The sequence below is a fragment of the Falco peregrinus genome, chromosome 4, assembly GCF_023634155.1.
Source record: "Falco peregrinus isolate bFalPer1 chromosome 4, bFalPer1.pri, whole genome shotgun sequence".
In the NCBI taxonomy this organism is placed as follows: Eukaryota; Metazoa; Chordata; class Aves; order Falconiformes; family Falconidae; genus Falco; species Falco peregrinus.
The window spans coordinates 7,487,056-7,507,379 of NC_073724.1; the positions used below are offsets into that span (position 1 = coordinate 7,487,056).

General features: G+C 42.1%; 1 protein-coding gene across 1 annotated transcript in view; it reads left to right on the forward strand.

The window, feature by feature from the left end:
* Window positions 1–1,053: 1,053 nt before the first annotated feature.
* CRYBG3 (crystallin beta-gamma domain containing 3) overlaps window positions 1,054–20,324 on the forward strand; it is a 94,625-nt gene continuing 75,354 nt past the window's right edge. Inside the window, exons 1-2 of the mRNA XM_055803154.1 lie at window positions 1,054–1,247; window positions 16,221–16,299. Of these exons, the coding sequence (XP_055659129.1) occupies window positions 1,141–1,247; window positions 16,221–16,299 (186 nt within the window). The 5' untranslated portion in view covers window positions 1,054–1,140. The remainder of the gene's footprint in view (window positions 1,248–16,220; window positions 16,300–20,324) is intronic.

The following is a 20,324-nucleotide window of genomic DNA, read 5'->3' on the forward strand; positions in this document are numbered from 1 at the left end:
TTAAGAATAGGGCAAAGAGGCCTTTGGTATAGAGGGGGTGGATCGAGGTGAACAAATGGGAAAAAAAAATCTTACAGCAAAGGAGGTGAGCACTGGCACAGGTTGCCCAGAGGGACTGTGGAGTCTCTACGCTTGGAGATACTCAAAAGCCATGGCCCTGGACAACCTGGTCTGGGTGGCCCTGCTCGAGCAGGGGGCATGGACCAGGTGACCACCCAAGGTCCCTTCCAACCTCAGCCACTGGGCGATCCTGTGAGATGGCACGATGCCAAAAGGAGTGGATATACAGGTGTGAGGTGCCAGCAGTTACAAAGAACAGCAGAGATGCTCATCGAGGCGAGAAAGAGGAGAGTGTGGCTCTCCATGTAAAATCCTAATGTCAAGAGTAGTAATTCACACTCAGTGAATCGTTAAGGTTTGGTGCATCACCTCTGTAAAACGAGGATGGTATTTGTTACTGGGTTGTTGCAACGGAAAGGTCATCTCTGCTGATCGGGATAGTTTGATGTTAACTGAGGGGAGGCCACAGCCCTTGGAGAAAAATGGTTTCAGTATAAAAAAAAATCAAAAAGCAAAAACAAACAAAAAAAACCCCCTGACAACAGACTCTTTTTCTAGGAAGAAATCTTTTCAACAGGCAGGAGAAACCCGCTTCCTCCATGGCAGTCGTTTTCATCGGCCCCTCAGAGCCGGCCCGGGTTACACCCGGGGCTGGCGCTGGTGCTCGCCGCCGGCGGGGTGACGCTCCGAGGGCCGCCTGTCGTTTTTCTTACGGAGTTCATTTTCGCTTCTGATCGTTTTCCTCTTTGTTGACGCTAGTTATGTCGCAGTGACTTAAAAAAGCCACCCGAACGCCCCCCTCCCCGGGGCTGGGGCGGTGGGCTGCGGTACCGCCACCCCGCTGCCAGCCGCGGGCCGCAGCTGCCCTCAGCCGCCCGCCCCCCCCGCTGCCCCGCGCCCTTCCCGCCCTCCGGGCCCGGCCCGCGCCGGCCACAAGCGGCGGGCGGAGGCGGAGCGGCGGCCCCGCCCCGGGGGCGGAGGGAGGCGGGTGCCGCTGCAGCCTCCCGCCGCGGGGACTCGGTGCCGGGCGGCTGCTGGCGGCGCTTCCCGTCCCGCCAGCGTCCTGTCCCGGCGGCGGCGATGTCCGGCGGGGGCAGCCGGCGGCGGGCCGGCCCCTCCTGGCACAGCACCTTCTCCCGCTTCTTCTCCAGGAGCACCCCCGGCGAGGGGACGGCGGGCGCCAACAGGTACGTGGGGGGCGAGGACGGCGCCCCGTCCCACCTGAGCGCCGTGAGCCGCCGCGGGGGACGCGGGACCGTGCGGGCCGCCCCGGGGGGTTGCGGCACCGGCGGCTGAGGGAGAGGGAAGACGCGGGCGGGGGGGCTGGCCGGGCGTCCCGGCGCTGAGGTGCCGCGGGGCGCCTCGGCCCGTCCCGGCGCTGGCGCTGCGGCTCCCGCGGGAGCAGCCGGGGCGGCGGCTTGTCACGCCGCGCTGGGTGGTGGCGGGGCTGCCGTCGCCGGTGGCTCTGGCGGCTTCGGCGTAACGGAGCCGCGGCAGGGTGCGGGGCAGGCCCCCCGCGCTGGGCTCGGGCCGCGGGAGGGGGTTTCCCGGCAGCGGGCCCGGCCGCGGGTGAGCGGCGGCGCCGGGCGAGCGCGCGTTGCCCCGCTCCCGGGCCGCGGAGCGCAGCCGGCGGATGGAGCCCGGCTGCGAGGAGCCGCCGCGGGGCCGCTGCCGGCCCTGCCCCGCCGAGGGCTCCGCAGGCTGCAGCCCCTGCCTTGGGAACTGAAAGCGGGGCAGAGCGCCCGGGGTGTGTGTGTCTGCCCGTGCCTTTTTTTTGTTTCTTTGGGTGGGTTCTTTTCCCTCTACAGTTTTCACACTTTTAAGTTTTCTTTTGGACTGGCGTAAACCAAACGTTAATGCAATATAAATATTACTGATGCGCGTAAGTCTCAATGCAAAACTTGTGGTTTATGAAAATCTGGTCATTAATAAATATTTCTTAGCGCAGGGAGACTTTACAAGATGAAAACGTTTGGAAACTTTGCATGTATTTGTTCCTCTTCCTTTTTTCTTTTATTTTTTTTTGTTTGTTCCTGGTGGCAGATTTCTGTGTGTATGTAGGAAAGAAGCACAGATAAAGTTTCCTTCTGTTCCTCATGCAGCCTTATTATTGCCCCTTGTTAATTAAGATATTTTTGTGGTGAAAAGGTGCCAGCTGGCTAGCCCTTATTTCCTCAGGTGTAATATTTATTTTTTGCTTTCGACATGGTGGTTTTAATCTTTTGAGTTGTTCGTGATGCTGCGTATGTCTGTGTTTAAATTGGCAGACAATTAAGTGCAGTTTAATCAGATAGGCAGTGGGTATCACAGCAGTTCTTTCAGTAAAAAACTTCAGGATCTTGCTCTACCTATTCTTAGCAATCATGAAAAATAGCAGAGCGTTTTGCTATCATACACTGACCGTCTCGTAAGTGCACTGTCTAGGTTTTTAACTTTGGGATTTTGTTTTATTGTAAGCATTTGACACATCAGTACATCACCAAGGATCCACTGGCCTTTCATGAGCATGAACCATTGCATTTTATTTTCTGGGGGGAAAAAAATTAAAAATCACTAGGCTGCTGAATCAAGGGCATCTTTAAGGTTGTGGGAATAGTGTGGTTATTACACCTGGTTAAGATACGGGAGAAGGAAGAGGCTTGGATCTGGCAGAGGACCTGAGGAGGCAATAGGAGAGGTTTCGTCAGGCTGCTCCTTACCATCTCCCTACAGCTGTGGTTTGGAATAAACAAAAAAAGTGTAGCGGTTGCCTTGGTAAGGAGGAAGGCGATGCTAGTTCAGTGGTTTGCGTGCTCAGTAGCCCATCTATAGGTTGCACTCGTGATAGACCTGCTCCATTTAACTTGGGGCTGGAGTCTGTTATCTTTATCTAAATCACAGTTTCATTTCCTGCAGCCAAGGAAGCTGGGATAGTCCACGGAGATATGAAAAGGAGATATGAAAAGGCTCAGGCCTCTTGGCCTTGTTCTTGAACTCCTTGTGCAGTAAGCTGGAGGGTGGTAGCCGCGATTCCTTGCTGGATTGGAAGCCAGCAAAAACGCTCCTGCTCTGAGAAGTCTAATTTGGTATGTTAAGGAGCGCGCTTTTTTTTTTTTTTTTTTTTTTTTGTTGTTGAGCTGGGTTGCAGCGTGGCATGTTAGTCAGGAATGCTGACGTTCTAGTATTTGGTTTCCACTGGCAGCCTTCTCCACAGATTAGCGTAATTGCATACATTAAACAGCGCTGGGCTGGGATGAGTGCCGCAGGTGTGTGCTCGTCATGTTTATTTAGTGAGCTTGATGGGTGTAGAAGAATGGATCGCCGAACAAAGCGTGTGTGTCTGTGGGGAGGGGGAACCAAGGCTGCTTTGTATGTTTATTGTTCAGGTGTGGAGCGCATGAGGCAAGTTGGGGAATACGTCTTTTGTGAAGTGTTATGAGAAATATATACATCGGGATGGTTACTTTCCTGTTCATGTTATCAGTATGATATGTATTGGAACCAGATCAAATATGAAATATATGGAAAGAAACTTGTGTGTGGAGATACTCTATCTACAGTTGGGTTTCGAAAAAAGCAGAACACCTAAATAAAGAGGCAGGAGATGGAGCAGTGTGTTATACAGGGCCAAATACACACCCTGTGTACCTGCATTGACCTCTGGAGGCACGCATCGTGCTTCCTGCCTGTGCAGAGCACAGCAGTTTCCTAAATTTTTAAAGCCTGCAGAAATGAGCCTGCGTACATCCAAAAGTTGTCCTCCACTTGCTCCCGCAAGTTAGGCAGCAGCGGCTGGATGGAAACCCCCAGCTTTCCTTCCCGCAGCCACGTAGCTGCCCCTCTGCTCAGTGGCATATGGAGCTCTCACCCACTCTTGCTCTAGGCACCAGCTTCAGACGTAGCCTTAAAAAAACGCCAAAAACCAAAACCCAAACCTACTGTGGCCCTGGTTTAAAATAAGGGGAAGGGGAAATTACACTGTTTGTTAATCAGTGTCTTAGACTCTTCTTCATCAAATGAGGTTCTCAGAGCTTATGTTAATAACTTGTCCTTTCAGCAATTTGTAGCTCTGATGAGCATGAGAATCGCTGGAGGCTTGCTTGCTTGTGGAAAAAATAACCCGTGCAGATTAGTTGCAAGTTTCATGCCGGTAAAAAAAACAGCACATGTGTAAAGGGCTTGCTTGGCTTTTACATAAAATGTAGACAAAAATGATGTATCTCCCACTGAGTTCTTGCCTGCCTAAGTGTGTTCTTCAGAGCTGGGGCTGCTTTGAAGGAGGGCTTCGGTGCTTTCATCCCAGTTTTTTATCGGTAACTTCTGTCTAAGACAGTCATTATGCTTTACTTGGCCACTTGCTATTCAATAATACAAAATTGATTATTTGTTACTACAGTGTTTGTCCTGGAGCAGTCTAAATCCCCAGGGTGAAAAAAATGCCATTGAATTTTCACTGTTCTAATGGGAGGCAGGGGTTTTGTGTGGTGGGGTTTTTTTTGTATGTTTCCTTAGTCCATCTGGATGAAGATACAGCTTTTACAGTCTAAGTCAATCCGCTACAGATTCTTTCATAAATATGCAGCTTCTGTGGCTGAACAATTGTTGTGTTGCAAATAAATATGACCTTTCAGGTCACTTTAGAAGCTGCCAAGGAGGTGTGACACATTTTCACGGATCACTTTAACCCAGAGCTACCACCAAAATCTCCTTTAAACTATGGATGTATTTTATTAGTTATTCTAAATATTGTTTAGCAGGTTCATTTCACGTTTATCTTTTCCCCTCCAAGTGCTGTTGGTTGGTTGGTCAAATAGCTACCAGTGCCAGTGGGCCTTTGTTGGTTTGTCCAGATATTTCTTCTGCATCACTGAAGTGTACCAGTGACATCGAACAGGGAAGAGCAACCTTTTATTTGGTTTTAAAGGGCTTTTTTATTTTTATTATTCAGGCTGAGATTATTGTTCCATTCACCCATTAGTTTCTAAGTAAGAGCTTTCAGAGATGGAAGAACTTTGTTTATTCTGCCTGAGGAGAGATTAGAGAGTCTCTTTCTTCCTCTGGGACTGCCAGTCATTGTTCCTGTTTACAAAGAATATGTATTTTTGTAATTGTAAAAACTGTGCATTTGGGAACTGCTGGGAATTGACTGAAAAGGGAGTAATAAATACATTTCAAACTTAATTCTTCTGAACTTACTACCTCTTGGCTAGTTTTGATTCAGATACCATTAGCATCTTTGAAGAAATCCATTGTTTGCTGAAAAACTCAATCTCTGCTTTCTAATAAAGAAACTTTTTCTTTCAAAGACAGAGCAGGAATTTTTGTTGTTAAATTTTAGCTTGTGAGTGTACATCAGGGATGACTGTTTGTGGAATCAGCAAGGGGACTACTCCAACCATATAGAAGAATTCAAGTTAGACTTACCTGAGCAAGATGCATTATGAAAATTTTGTGTGTGTTTGTTAATTTTGGGGGGTGTGTGTGTGTGCTTCTTTCTTTTTGCTTTGTAGATTTCTCTATTATGACTCTTATTGCAGGATAATTCAAAATAGTAGCAAAGGCCCTGATTCAGCAGGGTACCAAAGTGGTTGCCTATAATTAAATAGGTAAATAGTTCTCTGCGCTGTAGTGGGACTACTTGTTTGATTTGAATTAGGCGCTTACCTAAGATGTCTCATGGGACTGAGACCAGAAGGAGCAAGCCCAGCAGATGGCCGTGTATGTGTAAGACATTTCCTAAAGGAAATGTTACTAGAGTATTAATTATAATAGTAGGGCTCCTTGGAAAAAACAAAACAACATATTTTTCTTCCGCTGTTTTAAATGTTAACAGCATTGTCTCCTTCCCAATTATTGGCATAAATGCTAGAGTTAATAATGCAAAAATATTTCCAAAACAGCTACAAGTCTGTTGTTCTAAGGAACAGTTTTACAAAGATGAAAACTCCTCAGTCTTTTGGTGAACAAAAGGCTCACAGGTAGGGGAAAAAAGCAAAATTCAAAACCATGTTGCTGTGGGGATTGTATTTCTGATTATTGAAACTTCCTAAAAGAATGGAAACCCAACTACTGTTATTTTCTGAGGAGTTTTTGGATTTCATACAACTCAGTTACCATGTGCTATTACACTTCCAGACATTAGCACAGCACTATGTTGCTTAGGCTTTCCAGGGCATATATTATACCTCTATTTTTCTGGTATTTTAATTTTCATTTCTAAAATAATTTTTATAGATTCTAACCACCTTTACAGTATCACTTTTGAAGACTTTTAAGATGAGAAACATGGGTTTTCTTAGTCATTTCACTTTCTCATGTCAGTTTTTCAACAAGAAATACAGTCTCTAATTGTGTTCTTTTAACGTGATGTCATTACTTGCCTTATTTTGAAGTGGAGTCTTGTTTTCCTGAATGTTCCAGTGTTTCTTAAATTGCAAAAATGTTTTACTGAACACAGTATATCAGCTTGAGCAGTTTGGAGGTCTTGGAGCCTAGGTTTATGAACGCTGTGTGGCTCTGCGCTTCACCTATGGACAGTTGTGTAGGGAAAACATAGGGGGAAGCATTTCTTGTGAGCACATGAAGAGCAAATGCAGAAAGACTTGCAGTGACAACAGACTTTTTAATTGTCAATTAAAGGCTGCAGATTTAGCCATCACATTTATTTTGGTTGAATGGAAAATGAATGCTTTCAACACAAAAGAGGCAGCCTTGATAAGGACTGGAAAGTGGCTGTGGGATACTTCCCAATGTATATTTTGTGAGTGAAAAATGGGGAGAACCGGATACGTATTTTCTTGTGTTGAACTGGCAGCCTTGTGTGCCTCTACAAGAGTCTGCTCCAACCTGACTGGAAGAGCTCGCTGCATTGTACTGGTGACACCTGCCTCTCTTGCTTGTTTTTTTCCTGGGTGCTTTTTCTTAATGACATCTTTTAAAAACTGTTATGCTCTGTTTATCAGGAGGACAGCAGTTGCTGCTGCTTTAAAGCTTTCCTGGATTATTTTTTTTTAATATCTTCTGTTTTCATGCCATTTGTAAGTACCATCGTTGATCCTGACCCTACAAACATGCCATTTGAAAACAGTTGCATAATGGCCTGCCTGTTGTCTATTAATTCAACAATTTAAACCTTAATAAACTTAAATAGTTTATAAATCTGTTTTCTGATATTACACCATGTTTCTGTGCTAGCCGCCAGTAATATATTTGTATGATAAGAATGCTGGGAATTTATCTAACCAGTCAGACTGGCAAATATGGAGCAGATTCTACATTAATGTTGGTTACTATGCTTGACAGATGCCAGAAGAAAAACCTTGATGTAATCTGGTATAATCATACTGCCCAATATCGAAGTAAGCTCTACTCAGAAACATTTATATTTCTTTTCTCTAGCCTTTGTGCGGCTGCTCAATTCCCTCACATGTAAAACGGATTAAGTCATTCAGCAAGGACGATTATGGGCCATCATACTTATTTCACTTAGTTCTAGCCTTTAAACTTAAAGGTATATGTTCAGTGTAAAGACACAGTTTGCTTCTTGCATTTTTCATGTCAATTTTCATTGCAAAATGCAGCATATCTGTGATTTTATAACATCATTATTTTCCATACTTTTAGTTGCATTTTGAAAGAAGATTAAAAAACCCAAACCTCTTTGTTTTATGCTAATGCATTCCATGTAGCTCACATAGTCTGTGTGACACGGCGCTGCTAATGCAGAATATGAAGCTGGCCTAGCTTTGCCACACCAGCAGAACAGTATGTAAATAACCAGCATAAACAGGTCTGAGGGGAAAAATTGTTTCAGTTAAAACAATCTAAATTGCTTAATGCTGTCTGTAATTGAGCCAGTTTCGAAGTGGGATAGTTTAATTGAACGTATTACATTTTGTGCTATCCCAGCGCTTCAGTTAATCAGCTGATTGTGTAACATTTCTTTTGCCTAAGTTCCTGGCTCCATTTTCTCCTTCCTTACCTTTCTCTGCTTTCTCTCCCTTTTCCTCAACTTCCTTTCTTAATTGTTTTTAAATGGAATAGCAGCTTTGCTTTCCTTTGACCCTCTAATTTCAAATTCACTAACTTGTTTTTATAATTTCTATTTATTTTCATTTTTTTCTTTTCCTCCCCTATGTGTGTGGCCTAGGCTTAAGCACAGAAGTAGGAGCCAGAAACTTCACATTCAGATTTCAGTGCAAGCATTCCCTAAGACAGGCCCTGACAGCCTTGCCCGAGGCTAGGGGCAGACTTTGTCACTGCTACTGCCGTTTGGTTTCCCAGGAACAGTGTTAGCCTCAGGAATCTCGCTGAGAATTTGGCCAAAAATTTTCATTTTGGAGCTTTTCAAAAAGGACAATACTTGGGGAACGACATGACAGGATGGGACACGGATGATGGGACAGAGGAAGGAAGTCTCTTTATTTGTTACTGTTTTCTGTTAAAATGCTAGCATCTTTAATTTCTGTTAAAATACTAAGGTATTTTAACTGTCATGTGACACAGAAGGCAGTTTTTAGGAATCTTCATTGATTTCCTAAAATCTTGTTGTCACTGAGCTTTACTGTAATGTCTTCCTTTTGATACATTTAACCAATGTATAGTGTACCCCCTTGCTGATGTCATTCAATATACATGTCAAAAATTTGACTCTTAAAAAATTGGCTTCTCTTTGTAGACCACGTTCTGATAGTTTTCCTGGCTGCACAGCACATGAGCGGCTTCACAAGTGTGACATTAGTATCTAGAGAAAAGTGTTGGTATTTCACTTTTAAGGCTATTGTGTTTGGTTTGATTAGAATGGAAAGATTGAAAAGTTGATTTACCAAGGCTTCCGGGTGACCTTGAGAAGTTAATAAAGATGACGTTGATCCTAATATCCATGGAGGATGGGAACTGCCAGGCTGTTTTGTTTATGAGATTACAGCTTTGGTTGACAAACTGATGAAATAGTATCCTTAAGACTCTTTAAGGCACCTGACTTGGTGCTGATGCTCCAATTAAATATTTGCAAGTGTAATGGCAGTGGGCTAACAGTTGACATACAGAGGGATATAAAAAGACCACATGTGAAACATAATTTCCTACTTGATATATTTCAAGAAAATTAAAAGGATGTATTTTTGAATCAATTTATTTAATTTAACCTCCACAAATAATTTGAAAGAGGACAGAACTGTAGCATATGAAGTTTGCAGATGACTAGAGTGAAAAGTATCGGAATCACCATGTAGATGACATTAAAAGCAGACCAAGTTGCCATGGTTGACAGTGAGCTGCCACAGCGAAGTGGTGGCTCAGAGGGAAAATGTGATTCTTGGATGTATAAATAGCAAAGTACATGTATTCTGTGGATGAACTTGGTTACTAGAGTGCTGAGTCTAGTTGCGGTGTCCATGGTTTATTATGAAAAAGATACTGACAAACAAAAAGGGCTCTGAGAAGAGCTCCAGAACAATTTGATGTCTGGAAATCCTCCCTCACAGGATAAAATTAAGTAGCTTAATAGCATTTAGCTTGTCTAAGAGAAGGTTTTGAAATGACAGGGTTGCAGTTTGAGGAATGACTCTGCCGCAAGATATATAAATGGAATGAGAGTCAAGTGCTTCATGTCATAGTAGACCTTTGACTTGAAGAGATTATTTGAACCCAAGGCCTTTGTAATCTGTCCCACATAAGATCTAGGTTGATCCCGTGGCTGAGAGATGAGGCTTGAGAAATCAGACTAGTAAGCCTGATTTTAAGTAGTGAATCTGGTAGTAGTTTACATGGAAAGATCTTATTTACAAATGTGATAGATTTTTCCATTTCTTGATGAGTTTTAGTTAAAGCTTATATCTTTTGGTTAGGTGTTAAAGGCTTGACCCAGGTCTCCCTTGGTGAAATTTTGTGATCTAGATGATGCAGGAGGCCAGCTTTAGTGACCATAAGGGTCTGTATGGTGAGTAGGGTAACTGCTATATATAGAAAAATAGTACTCAAAAGGTCTGAATTTTCAGTAGTCATCTTTTTAATTACCACTTGGGAGCCACAACAGAGAAGAAACCAACACTAGCTAACCTATGGCTCTTGGCAGATGTATAATAAAAGTTGCATAACTACCACTGCTCTGTGGATGTAGTTTGAGAATCCCTGTAATGCACTCTAACTTCATGGAGCTTTTGGTCTTGCACATCTATATTTGATAGTCATATTACACTCATGGTTTTCCACTCGTTCTTCAGGGAGGCTCTTGCACAGGTGGATTTTAAAGTACCAGGTGATGAGATCCTTGTTAACAATCTCTATTCCCCTGTTGAAATATCTGGAAGGTATCAGTGTACTGAAGGTATCAGTGTGTTGGCACTAAGTAACATTGGAAAGAAGTCATGACATCAAACCCAAATGAGGGGTTGCTTCCCACAGAGGAGCATTACTTTTGTTGAGAGAGAGGTAAAAGGCAGGGGTCATGAGCTGGCATTACACCCAGAATGTGCTGAAATAAAGAAACTGGGAAGAATGGAAACTTAAAAATGACGTTAGCCTAAGTGAGGACTCCAGCAGAGAGTGAATTCAGTCAACAATCCCCAAAAAACACATCAACTTGAGCAAAACTGTTAGGAAAATATTGGGAAGGAGATGTCACAAGTAATGTCGTGAAACCTGGATAGATAGATGTATGTGTAGGTCATGCTTAGTTTATTAGCATTATGTCACTAGAGCCAGATGTAGAAGCCTCTTGCCTCCTGGCACCCTGGAGCATCTTTCAGGTGAGGCATTGCGTATTCTCTTAACCACTACGAGTTATGACATTAAATGGCTGAATGGTTCTTGAGTTAATGTGAAGAGAAGACCAGTTAAAAGCAAATAATGCTAGCCTAGTGCAGTAGCAAAGAGGGTTTGATTTTTCAAGGAGTCATTTGTCCCTGAAGAGAGAGAAAAAGATGGCAAAATGGTAGACCGGTATCCTGTGTGGTAGCATCTGGACTGCATGAGAAGTAACTGCTGGAGCTGCTGCACTGGAAGAGACTTTGCTTCTAAGCAGTGGGGGAAGGAGGGAGGCTCAACACCCAGAAGTGCTGTCACAGTGCTGCCCGAGCTGAGCTTTAGACAGCTGTCCCTGGTTCCTTAAGAGACTGCTGATTAATTTCCCCCTTCCCAAACGGCAATCAGCAGCCCATACCTTCTCCTTGTAAAAGAAAACTAAAATGTCACAACAGTTACTTTCAGTTTGGTGAGCTCTGCTTCTAGTCAAGCTTATCAAAACTTGCATGTTTGTGCTTTATTTCACTTGCATGCTGCCTGTAGCTTTTTTTTTTTTTTTTAATCTAACACAACATATTCACAATCTGCTGTGTGCATAACATGGGTGGGGTAGATTAAATAAAGGAAGAAGGGGAAGGGCTTTTAATTTGCAAGTTCCGAGGGATTGTTTTGAAGGACAAGGATGGAGGAAGCAGACTTCTCGCACCATACGGGGATGGCCATGAGGGCCTTTTGAAGATGTGATTGTTTGTAATTGTCTCGTTCTGTTTTAGAGGTGGTTGGAAAAGATCTAGGAAACCATGTACTTAAATTTGCTCCATTAAATTGATTTTTGGCTTGATTGCAATGCCTCATGTATGTTAGCTAACCTGAGTTTGAGTACTTCTATTTATATGTGTCTACTTTTTAATTGTGAGCAACAATGCAGAATACGAGCATTCGTCTGCCCCGTAAGAATCTCTAACCTCTCCTGCATAAGCATAATGGTAAAAAACTTGGACCACAAATCTGCATCTCACTCAGAGACCACCTGTCCAAGTATTACAGAAAGGTCAAAACATATTTTCAGCAGCAGAGGGACAGAAAGTGTTAGAAAATCACACAAAGAAAGCTTTGTGCAGAAGATACAGAACAGAATCTTTTGTAATTTGAGTTTAATCTTGATTATTTAAAAATAGGAGTGATGCCAATCAGGTTAGGCATGCTGGCAAGACAGTAGGGAAGAGCAGCAAGACAGCTGAGAAGAGATCCCTTTACCATCACTGAAGATTAACCCATCCATGTTGGATACACTAATATGTAAGAGAAAAGGGAATATCTGCAGAAACAGCAGCAGAAAGGCCGTACACTACATGTTTGAGAAGTAGTTGAGAGGCTGGGTTTCTAGTGTTAAGTTTGACACTGCCTTTATTACTATGGGTGTTCTTTAGTATTTCCATGCTTTTTTAAAAAAGAAAAATCTATAAAATGAAAGCAATATCTGCCTAAATATGTAAATGGGTGGTTGTGACAATTTGTAGCTGAGTGCCTGTATAGTTAAGAAGTCCATGGAAGCAAGTTGGCAGGGCAAAGGTGTTTTCTGTCTTCCTAGGATCGTGCTTTGCTCTCTCACCTCTTAAGAGCAAGTACAAGTAGATTCAAAACTGGGGTTAGCTGAGTCCTGTTGCTGGGTATATAATGTAACAGTAGTAGTTTGTGAAGCACAGAGTGGAAGACTGATGAGATTCATCTTTGCAATTTAGGAAGTGCTGAAATGCTGCCTGAGAGCTGGCTGGCTGATCTAGCAAAGCCACGTGGGTGGTTAAACACAAACCTGACTTCTAGAGTGCTGAACTGGAGATAGCATCTCAGTGTCTGCCATGGCAAAGCACTCCAGAAATGCACCGCTCTGGAAAAGCTTAGGGCAAGGATGAAACTCTGTGGAGCCAAACTTCAATAATATAGATGCAGCCCGATTCAGAGGTGGGGGGATGGGGTGAAATCCCTAGTTCACAGTGAGCGTGTATATGCTACCAGTCTGTTGTTTTCAGTTCTTAGTAAAGGCATAAGAATGTGATGGTGTGATATGTAGCTACCAAGTCAACATTTTGTAACAGTATTTAGTTGCAGAGGTTGTCCTGTAGGGAAAAAAAAGTAAATATATATATATATAAACACCCTCTTGGAATACAGGTTTTGGGAAGTGTAATATGTAGCCACTAATGATAGTATAGCATGGACATAGAAGGAAAAATGGAGAATTTATAGCATAAATACTAAATGTCTTGCATATTTCCCAAGAATTAATTCTAATTGTGAATGTCATAGCTCCATAATTGTTTACTGCATCTCTGAATATAGCTTCATATGGACAACACAGGCTTACATTACAACATAAAAATGTATGGCATAATTACATTAGCTTCACCGTGTATGTTTTTTTTAACGGGGGTGTAGGGTTGGGTGTGAGTCTATGAACTTTACTATTTTATTTTCCTCTTCAGAGAATTTGTGGGGAAGATACCGGTAGTGTTCCAAAATTTGTAATTAGTGAATGTGATTGATGCAATGACAAGAAGGGAAAAAGCCCTGAAAATTTAGGGGATTGGTAGCGGGAAGTGATAAGCCGCACCATTTGAGCCCAACGAACATGTTCTCCCATCCCAAGTGCTGAGTGTGGCACCAGCTACTGTCTGTGGTGTTTAGGCTGTATAAGATCATCTTGACTCTCCAGAAGAACAAAACAGTTTTATCCTAAATAATCCAAGAGGCCGGTTTCCAGCAAAGCGAACTTCTGTGCTGTAAACTTCATTCATTCAGTGCGAGACTTGTTTTTGGTCAGATGCATTTAAATCTGGGTGCTGGCTAAGGGTGGCAGAGGTGCACAAAAAGCAGCTTCAGTGCTGAAGTGAGCTGCAGTGGTGATGCTTGCTTGTCCCTCCCTGTGGCATTCATTGCCCCTTCTTCTGTGCTGCTGCAAATCACTGCACTGTGTGCTGCATCACAGGCTGAATTTTTCCCGATGGAAACTTCTGCTCCCTCCTCGATTGTATCCAAGACCATGGCCCTGTTGGGAGCCCTGCTTGGCTGCGTTAAGTGGGGGAAGAGATAGCCGAGTTTGAGAAGGAAGGAGTGGAAATTTTTAAAGCTGGTTCTGCTGACAAAGTCAGCATGTTGAGGAACTACACCTTAAAGCAAAACGTTAAGGAATGTAGAAACACTAGAATATAAACCATGAAAGGGTGTGAAGAATTGCTTCCAGGTTTAGGTTTATTTTGTGCTGGAAAGTAAAGTTTTGAGACTTTTTTTTTTTTTTTACTTGTAGATTTTAAGATACTTATCTGCAAAATTGCATTCTTTCAGTTTTGGTATGTACACTATGGAATTTATAGCAATCTGTCCAAGCCTGGCTAGCTAGAAGAAAGTAATGCAGGCATATATTTCAAATACAAAGAAGTAGGAAAGTGAAAAAAGTTTGGGGAAAAAACATGATGTGAAGGGAAGAATATGAGCAAAACAAAGTGATAAAAGAATAGGGCACTGGTGATCTGTGCTGGCAATACTTAACAAAAGCAAGGATCGAATTTGTGGTCTGCAGACCAGTTCCGTAAAGAGTGATATCCTGAAGCCAGGAAGACCGTGTGGTGGAAATCAAGCGTATTATTCTGCTCTGAAGTACAGGGAGTTCCTGTTCATGTCAAGTGTATCAGCATCAGGAAAAGCTATGCAGATTTGAGAAGGATGGGTTTTTTTAAAGAAAAAACTATGAGGGAGAAATAGGCTGTGTGCTGAGAAGCCCTTTTATTGGTGTACCAGCTTGCTCAGTAGTGATTGTGGATTGTGACATCTCCTTCATGACACGCATTAACAGCAGAAGAAATTAATAGGATAGAATATTAATTCATCTGCTCTGTCTTAACGCAGAGGCAAAGAACAGCCCAGACTTGCCTCTGATGCTGTCCCTGAAAAAGCATCTTTGTGTTTATGAATGCATTATGAACGATTACCTGAGGTGATCTGAAAGTACATGGTTTTCAACTTTAAGAGGATCTATAGAAGAGAGGAAGGCGCTTTTCTTTTGATGTATCTGAAAAGATCTGAAAGATCTTGAAAAAACTTAATTGTGGGACAGTTCTGTTCTCGTTTTTGTTCAGGGAATGTTGTCTGTGAGCAGCTGAGAGGGAAACTAACATTTAGTCAGACTGTCTTTTGTATTTCGCGTGTGTATCAAAGTATATTTAATTCAGATGTCTAATCCACAATGGGAAGAAAACCTTTCTTTTCCAAAGCCTTACACAGACGTGCTTACCTGTGGTTAACAGTCAGTAGTGGCAGGAGTACTGGTACGTGTAAATCCTTTCTCCAGACCCTAGGAGAATTTCATGAAAATGTAAATATTTTTTATTTTCATTTAAGCAGCTTTCAATTCACCTCTTCATACAAGTTCGGAAATAAGGGTTTGTGCACTTATGAGTAGTAAAGCTAGATTTCTAATTGATGAAGAAGGGTTTTTGAAGTGATAATGACTTCATTGCAATACTGACAACTTTGATATATTGGTGTAAGGTTATTTTTCTTCAGCTTGTGATATGCAATGCAAGAAGTGATGTCTGTTGTTAACATCCTCTAATGTTTTCTTTCATACATTTTTGCTTTTAAGTTGCGTGTAGCGTAATGGTTTTGATTAAAAATGTTCTCTGCTGGGCTTTGCTCAAGGATCATTTTAAGATGGCTGGGGGGAGGGGGGCAGGGAAGATGGTTCCCTTCATTCCAAAGATGGGCTCTGAAGGAAATTTGACTAAGGTAAACTGGCAATAAGGACGTATGTGACTTTGGGCTTCTGACTTTTAAAATGGAACAGCCGATTTTGCCTTGGTAATAACAATATGCCTGTTGTCCCTTTCTAAAATTTCTTTTGAATTTGCCTGCAAAGCCCCATTAGGTGTGTTTGGTAATGATCTGTTTCATGTAGTAGCTGCATTTTGTGATGATTCCGTCTGCCCTGAGTATGTTCCACTCAATCACAGTCCTCAGTATAAGGACTGGGAGTACCCTCTAACTGCCAGGTGTGCCAGATAGAGCTGTGGCAACAAATGCTGCTGTAGAAATGATTGATCAACTATAGTATCATTTTTCCAGCAGAAAATAATACATACACTGCATGGAAAGCTTGGGTTTTTTCAGCTGGAAGAGCTGAAATGCTGTGTACCATTTCTGAACGCTTGAGTTTGAAAACCTCTATATGAAATGAAACAGGCATTTTGCTTCATCTTCAGCTTTTTGGGGCATAGCTTTTTCCATTACAATATGTGCAGAATATGGGCTATGGTTTGGAAAATAAGTTCTTCTGTCCTTTTCAGTTAATGCTCTGGTGTTTAAATTGAATGATACTGTGTTGACTGTCAGGTAGATTTGAATAATGCAAGTCCTCAGTATGATAAAATATCTTTGTTTTTCAGTTCTGAAAACAAAGGAAGTGAAGCCATAAATTTAAAGAGCAACCAAAAGGAAAGCACAACTCAGCCTGCACTTTTGAAGGTACGGTTTTTATTTACTAATATTTAATTGAGCTAAAGCCTACCACCTGTGCTTGTGACTACTTGCTAGTGTTGTGATGTTGGATGTATTCCTGCACTGTAATGCAGCACCTGGTTGCCATATTATGGGTTAATCCATTATACCAGGGTAGTTACACACATGCAGAGGACAGAAAAACTGTCTACTTTTGTATTCTTAAAATTCACATCTTTACTTATATTAAGGAAGTGGGAGTCTAGTGCTAATTCTACATGCAGTTAGCCAGTGAAGAAGGAAGCTAAAATTTTTATCTAGCAATGGTTTCAGGCATTCCTCTAAAGCACCATTTCTGTATCATTTATGAAGATCTAACTAGCAAGTCTTTGCCTGCCTGAAGGTCCACTGGTTGCCAGCCAAAACACTGTTAAGATCTTCCTGTTGACAGTCATATGCATGTTGGCTGTTTTTCACCAGTGTTATCCGTGCTTGTAAGCATGTAAGCATTGTAAGCATCTCTGTAAGCATTTTACTGGAGAGGAAAAAAAAAAAAAAAAAGGACATGCTTCTCTGCGAACAGGACTTTCTCCTATGTCACTTGACAAAAAGTGGTGGTTGCCTATAAAGTTGTCTTTAGATTTAGTCAAATATCATAAATGATTATGTTGAGGACAGGGCCTGGTGATAACAGCCGTCTTTGCTGCTGTCACATCATGCGCTGCACAGAGCCATTGGAGCAGTTCATTCACTAAGTACTTTAGCTTGTTTGGTTTTGTTGTGTTTTTTTTTAAAAAAAAAAACAACTTTTCTTTTTAGCACTTTTCCTAGTCATTTTATTTTAGTGCAGATAGTACTTGGCTACTTACCCAAAAGTGCTAGATTAGTCTGCCAGATTTACTTGGAGATGCAGTAGGCTTTTCAAACACTGAATCTGATATTTCTATCCTGTATTGCATTTATTGAGCACTAATGGTATATGGAGAGGGAAGCAATCTGCTTCCTTTGTGGCCTATAGTCTCTGTGTAGTTGCGTCTTCACTATCTGGGGACCGTTTGTTTAGGCTTTGCCAAAGGTGAGGAGACATGGCAGTTGCCTCTGCAAAGACCCAGTTTGGTCCAGCAGGGTTATTAGCTCAAGAACAATTCCATGTTGAATGTAGTTTATCTGCATCAAGGTGAGTAACAGTGCGATGATGTTTGTTCAGAAGCCCTGTGGATTCAAGCCAACTCTGTCAGTTCTGAGCTCCTGGAAGATGCCACTGAATGGCCTCCTGTACATTTAGCATACGTGCACAGGACTCCAACACCAGGAATTGCTTAAAAGGAAGCATGAAGAAGGCTAGGTCTCAGGCAGGGTGCATACTTGGAGCAAAGGGAGCATATCAGGTTTGAATTACCTAAGAGTGTTTCTTTCTTGCCAAAAACTAAATCTCATTTACTTTCTAATTTAAAAAAGCCCAAATTCAGAATCTTTCTCACTGAATCTAGATTTGTTGCAGTAAAGTCTTCTACTCGGAAACTGTGCTTCTGTAATACTGCACTAAAAGTTGGTGCCAATATTAATGCTGTGAAATTTTGTTCCAAATGTCTGGCCTGTTTTCTTTGTCTTGCCATAACTTTTTATTTACTTATATGGTCTTTAACCTATGTTTAGAAGTCTAAAGCGTTACAGTGTACATTACATTACCTTTGAAATAACACTGGGTGTTTGTATAGGCTTTAGAAGAAAGGTGCGGTTTTCACATTACCAGAATGTGCTGGCTGTTCAACTGTACTGAGAGCTTCCTGTCTGACTGACTTCCCTCTTTCTTAAGCTGATCAAAAACCTTCAGATACACTTGAACAGTTTCATATGCATAGTAATGAGTACTTTTAGAACTATAGTTTGACATCTTGTGTGCACTGAAATTACAACTAGATAGTAAAAACTGATTACAGGGAGGTGGAGAAAGTAATTTATTTTCTACTGCTTGCTGGTGTGTGTTCCCCTTTTCTTTTTTTCTTTTTTTTTTTTTTTTTGTGAAGAAAATATTTCAGTTTCCACCTCCACTGCTCCCTACAATACACACTTGGATTCTGATAACACCCCAGTGCCTGGTGCCTGACCTTGGCCAAAATAAACTGTCTTGTACAAAGATCACTCGAATGCAGCTGAACAGTTGGAGACATCTGAGATTTTCATATGAAAGGGATAATGTATGATATTGAAAGACATTCCAGTTCAATTCACTGACTCATCAAGGTTACTATGGGCTGAAAAAAAATGTTTTGTTGTTACGGAAAATGTACTTTGTGAGGAATGTCTAAATCTGTGTACTTACATGGATCGGGTTCAGGCAGGTTCCTGTACATGCCCATGTCTCTGCACTGTGCTTCTACCTTGTCATTTCAGGTGGATGGTGACCAAAAGTTGAAGCCGTACTGTGTGTGTCACCAAGTTAGTGAGTTATCATGTTTCTGATAGACTTACATGCTGTGATTTTGTATATTCATTGACTGTCTCAGCAGGAGGCTGGGGCAGCTGTAAGTCCGATTCAGCAGCAGTGGTCGGACAGCTAAATTATAGCTGACATGCTGAGCTACGGTAGCTCTTTGGCTCTTCAGAGCACTTCGGTTACCAGTTCTGTAATTCACCCCAGCTATTTTTTTCCCTGCAATGAGGTCTTTAGCTCAGTGGGGAAGGAGACAATATTTTAATACTCATCTTATGCAAATACAAAGCCTGAATTTTCTGTGCAAAGGTGACTATCAATCATCACTTGATCACTTTTGAGAAAGTATTACTGAAATATGTTTGCCAGGTCTATTAATTCATTGCCAGAATACACAGTCATCCCCCGGTATTATTTACAGCTTCTGTTTTGCTTGTTTCTTTGAATTAGAGCTCTTTCTGAGTAAACACTCCATTTGAGTGATGTGATTGTTGAACAGATGATTGTGTGGATGTAAACAGTTCTTGAACTTCATGCTTAGTGTTCTAAGTATCTGCATTACATAGTGTCCAGGTTGTGCTAGTATATCATTAACCTCACATTTAGCGCTACAGGGACTTTGTTTTTAAAAGGAATATTGCAACAGTGCTTCCTGCAAAAGTTTCACATACTTTTGCTTTTGATAATGCCCTTAAAACAGAGGTTTATAACCGGTTGGCCCACTGTTAGTTGGATCGTGTGGAACAGCTACCAAATAAGCTAACACTGCTACTGTAGCAAGCCATGTGCCGGAGAATGTCATGTTAATACAGTTTCGAAGAAATTATGCAACATCTTGTTGGATGTGCTTGTGCTGCAAGTCTAACCTGGCTCCTGCCTGTATTACCATGTAGTCGCAGCAGTGAGAGGTGCTTGGGTTAGTTGCAGTAGTAGTGGATGGCTTAGGTCCCAGGCTTGCCCTGTCCGAGGCTTTCATCCATCTGAAGTCTTTGCCATGACAGTGTGGGCAAACTCACTTGCCTGCTGATCATCCCCAGATATCCTTCCTGTAGCGGTGCATGGAGGAAATACCACATTATCCCATAACTGATTAGGAAGAAATTCTTAAGCATCTCAGCACAGGAACTACTATGTGAGCTCTGTCAGGCAAATGCAGAAGTTTGAAGAAGTAGATGCATATATGATATACCAAATGTGTAATTTAGACTTCAGTATTTCAATAGCATTAAATATTTAATAATTTGACCCGTAGGCTCAAGCCTGGGCACTAGTCACCTGGGTTAACTAGAGGCAGTATCAACCTTCATAGAAAACATAGGAGCAGAAAGTACTGTGAGCATTATCTAGCCCACTGCGCTGCCCCAAGGTGAGATCCCTTTATCTACCTGATAGAAGTTTGTCTAACTTGTTCTCAAAGACCTCCAGGGATGGAGATCTCCAAGATCTCAGCAACTTCAGCAGACAACTGTTCTACTGCTTTCATAAACCTTGTAATTACAAAGTCTTTTTCTTAACATCCCATCTAAAGCTTCCTTACTACAAATTAAACCTGTTGCTAATTGTCCTCTGACAAGTACTCTTGTATACTGTGGAGATGGAGATGTGATTATTCTGTAGC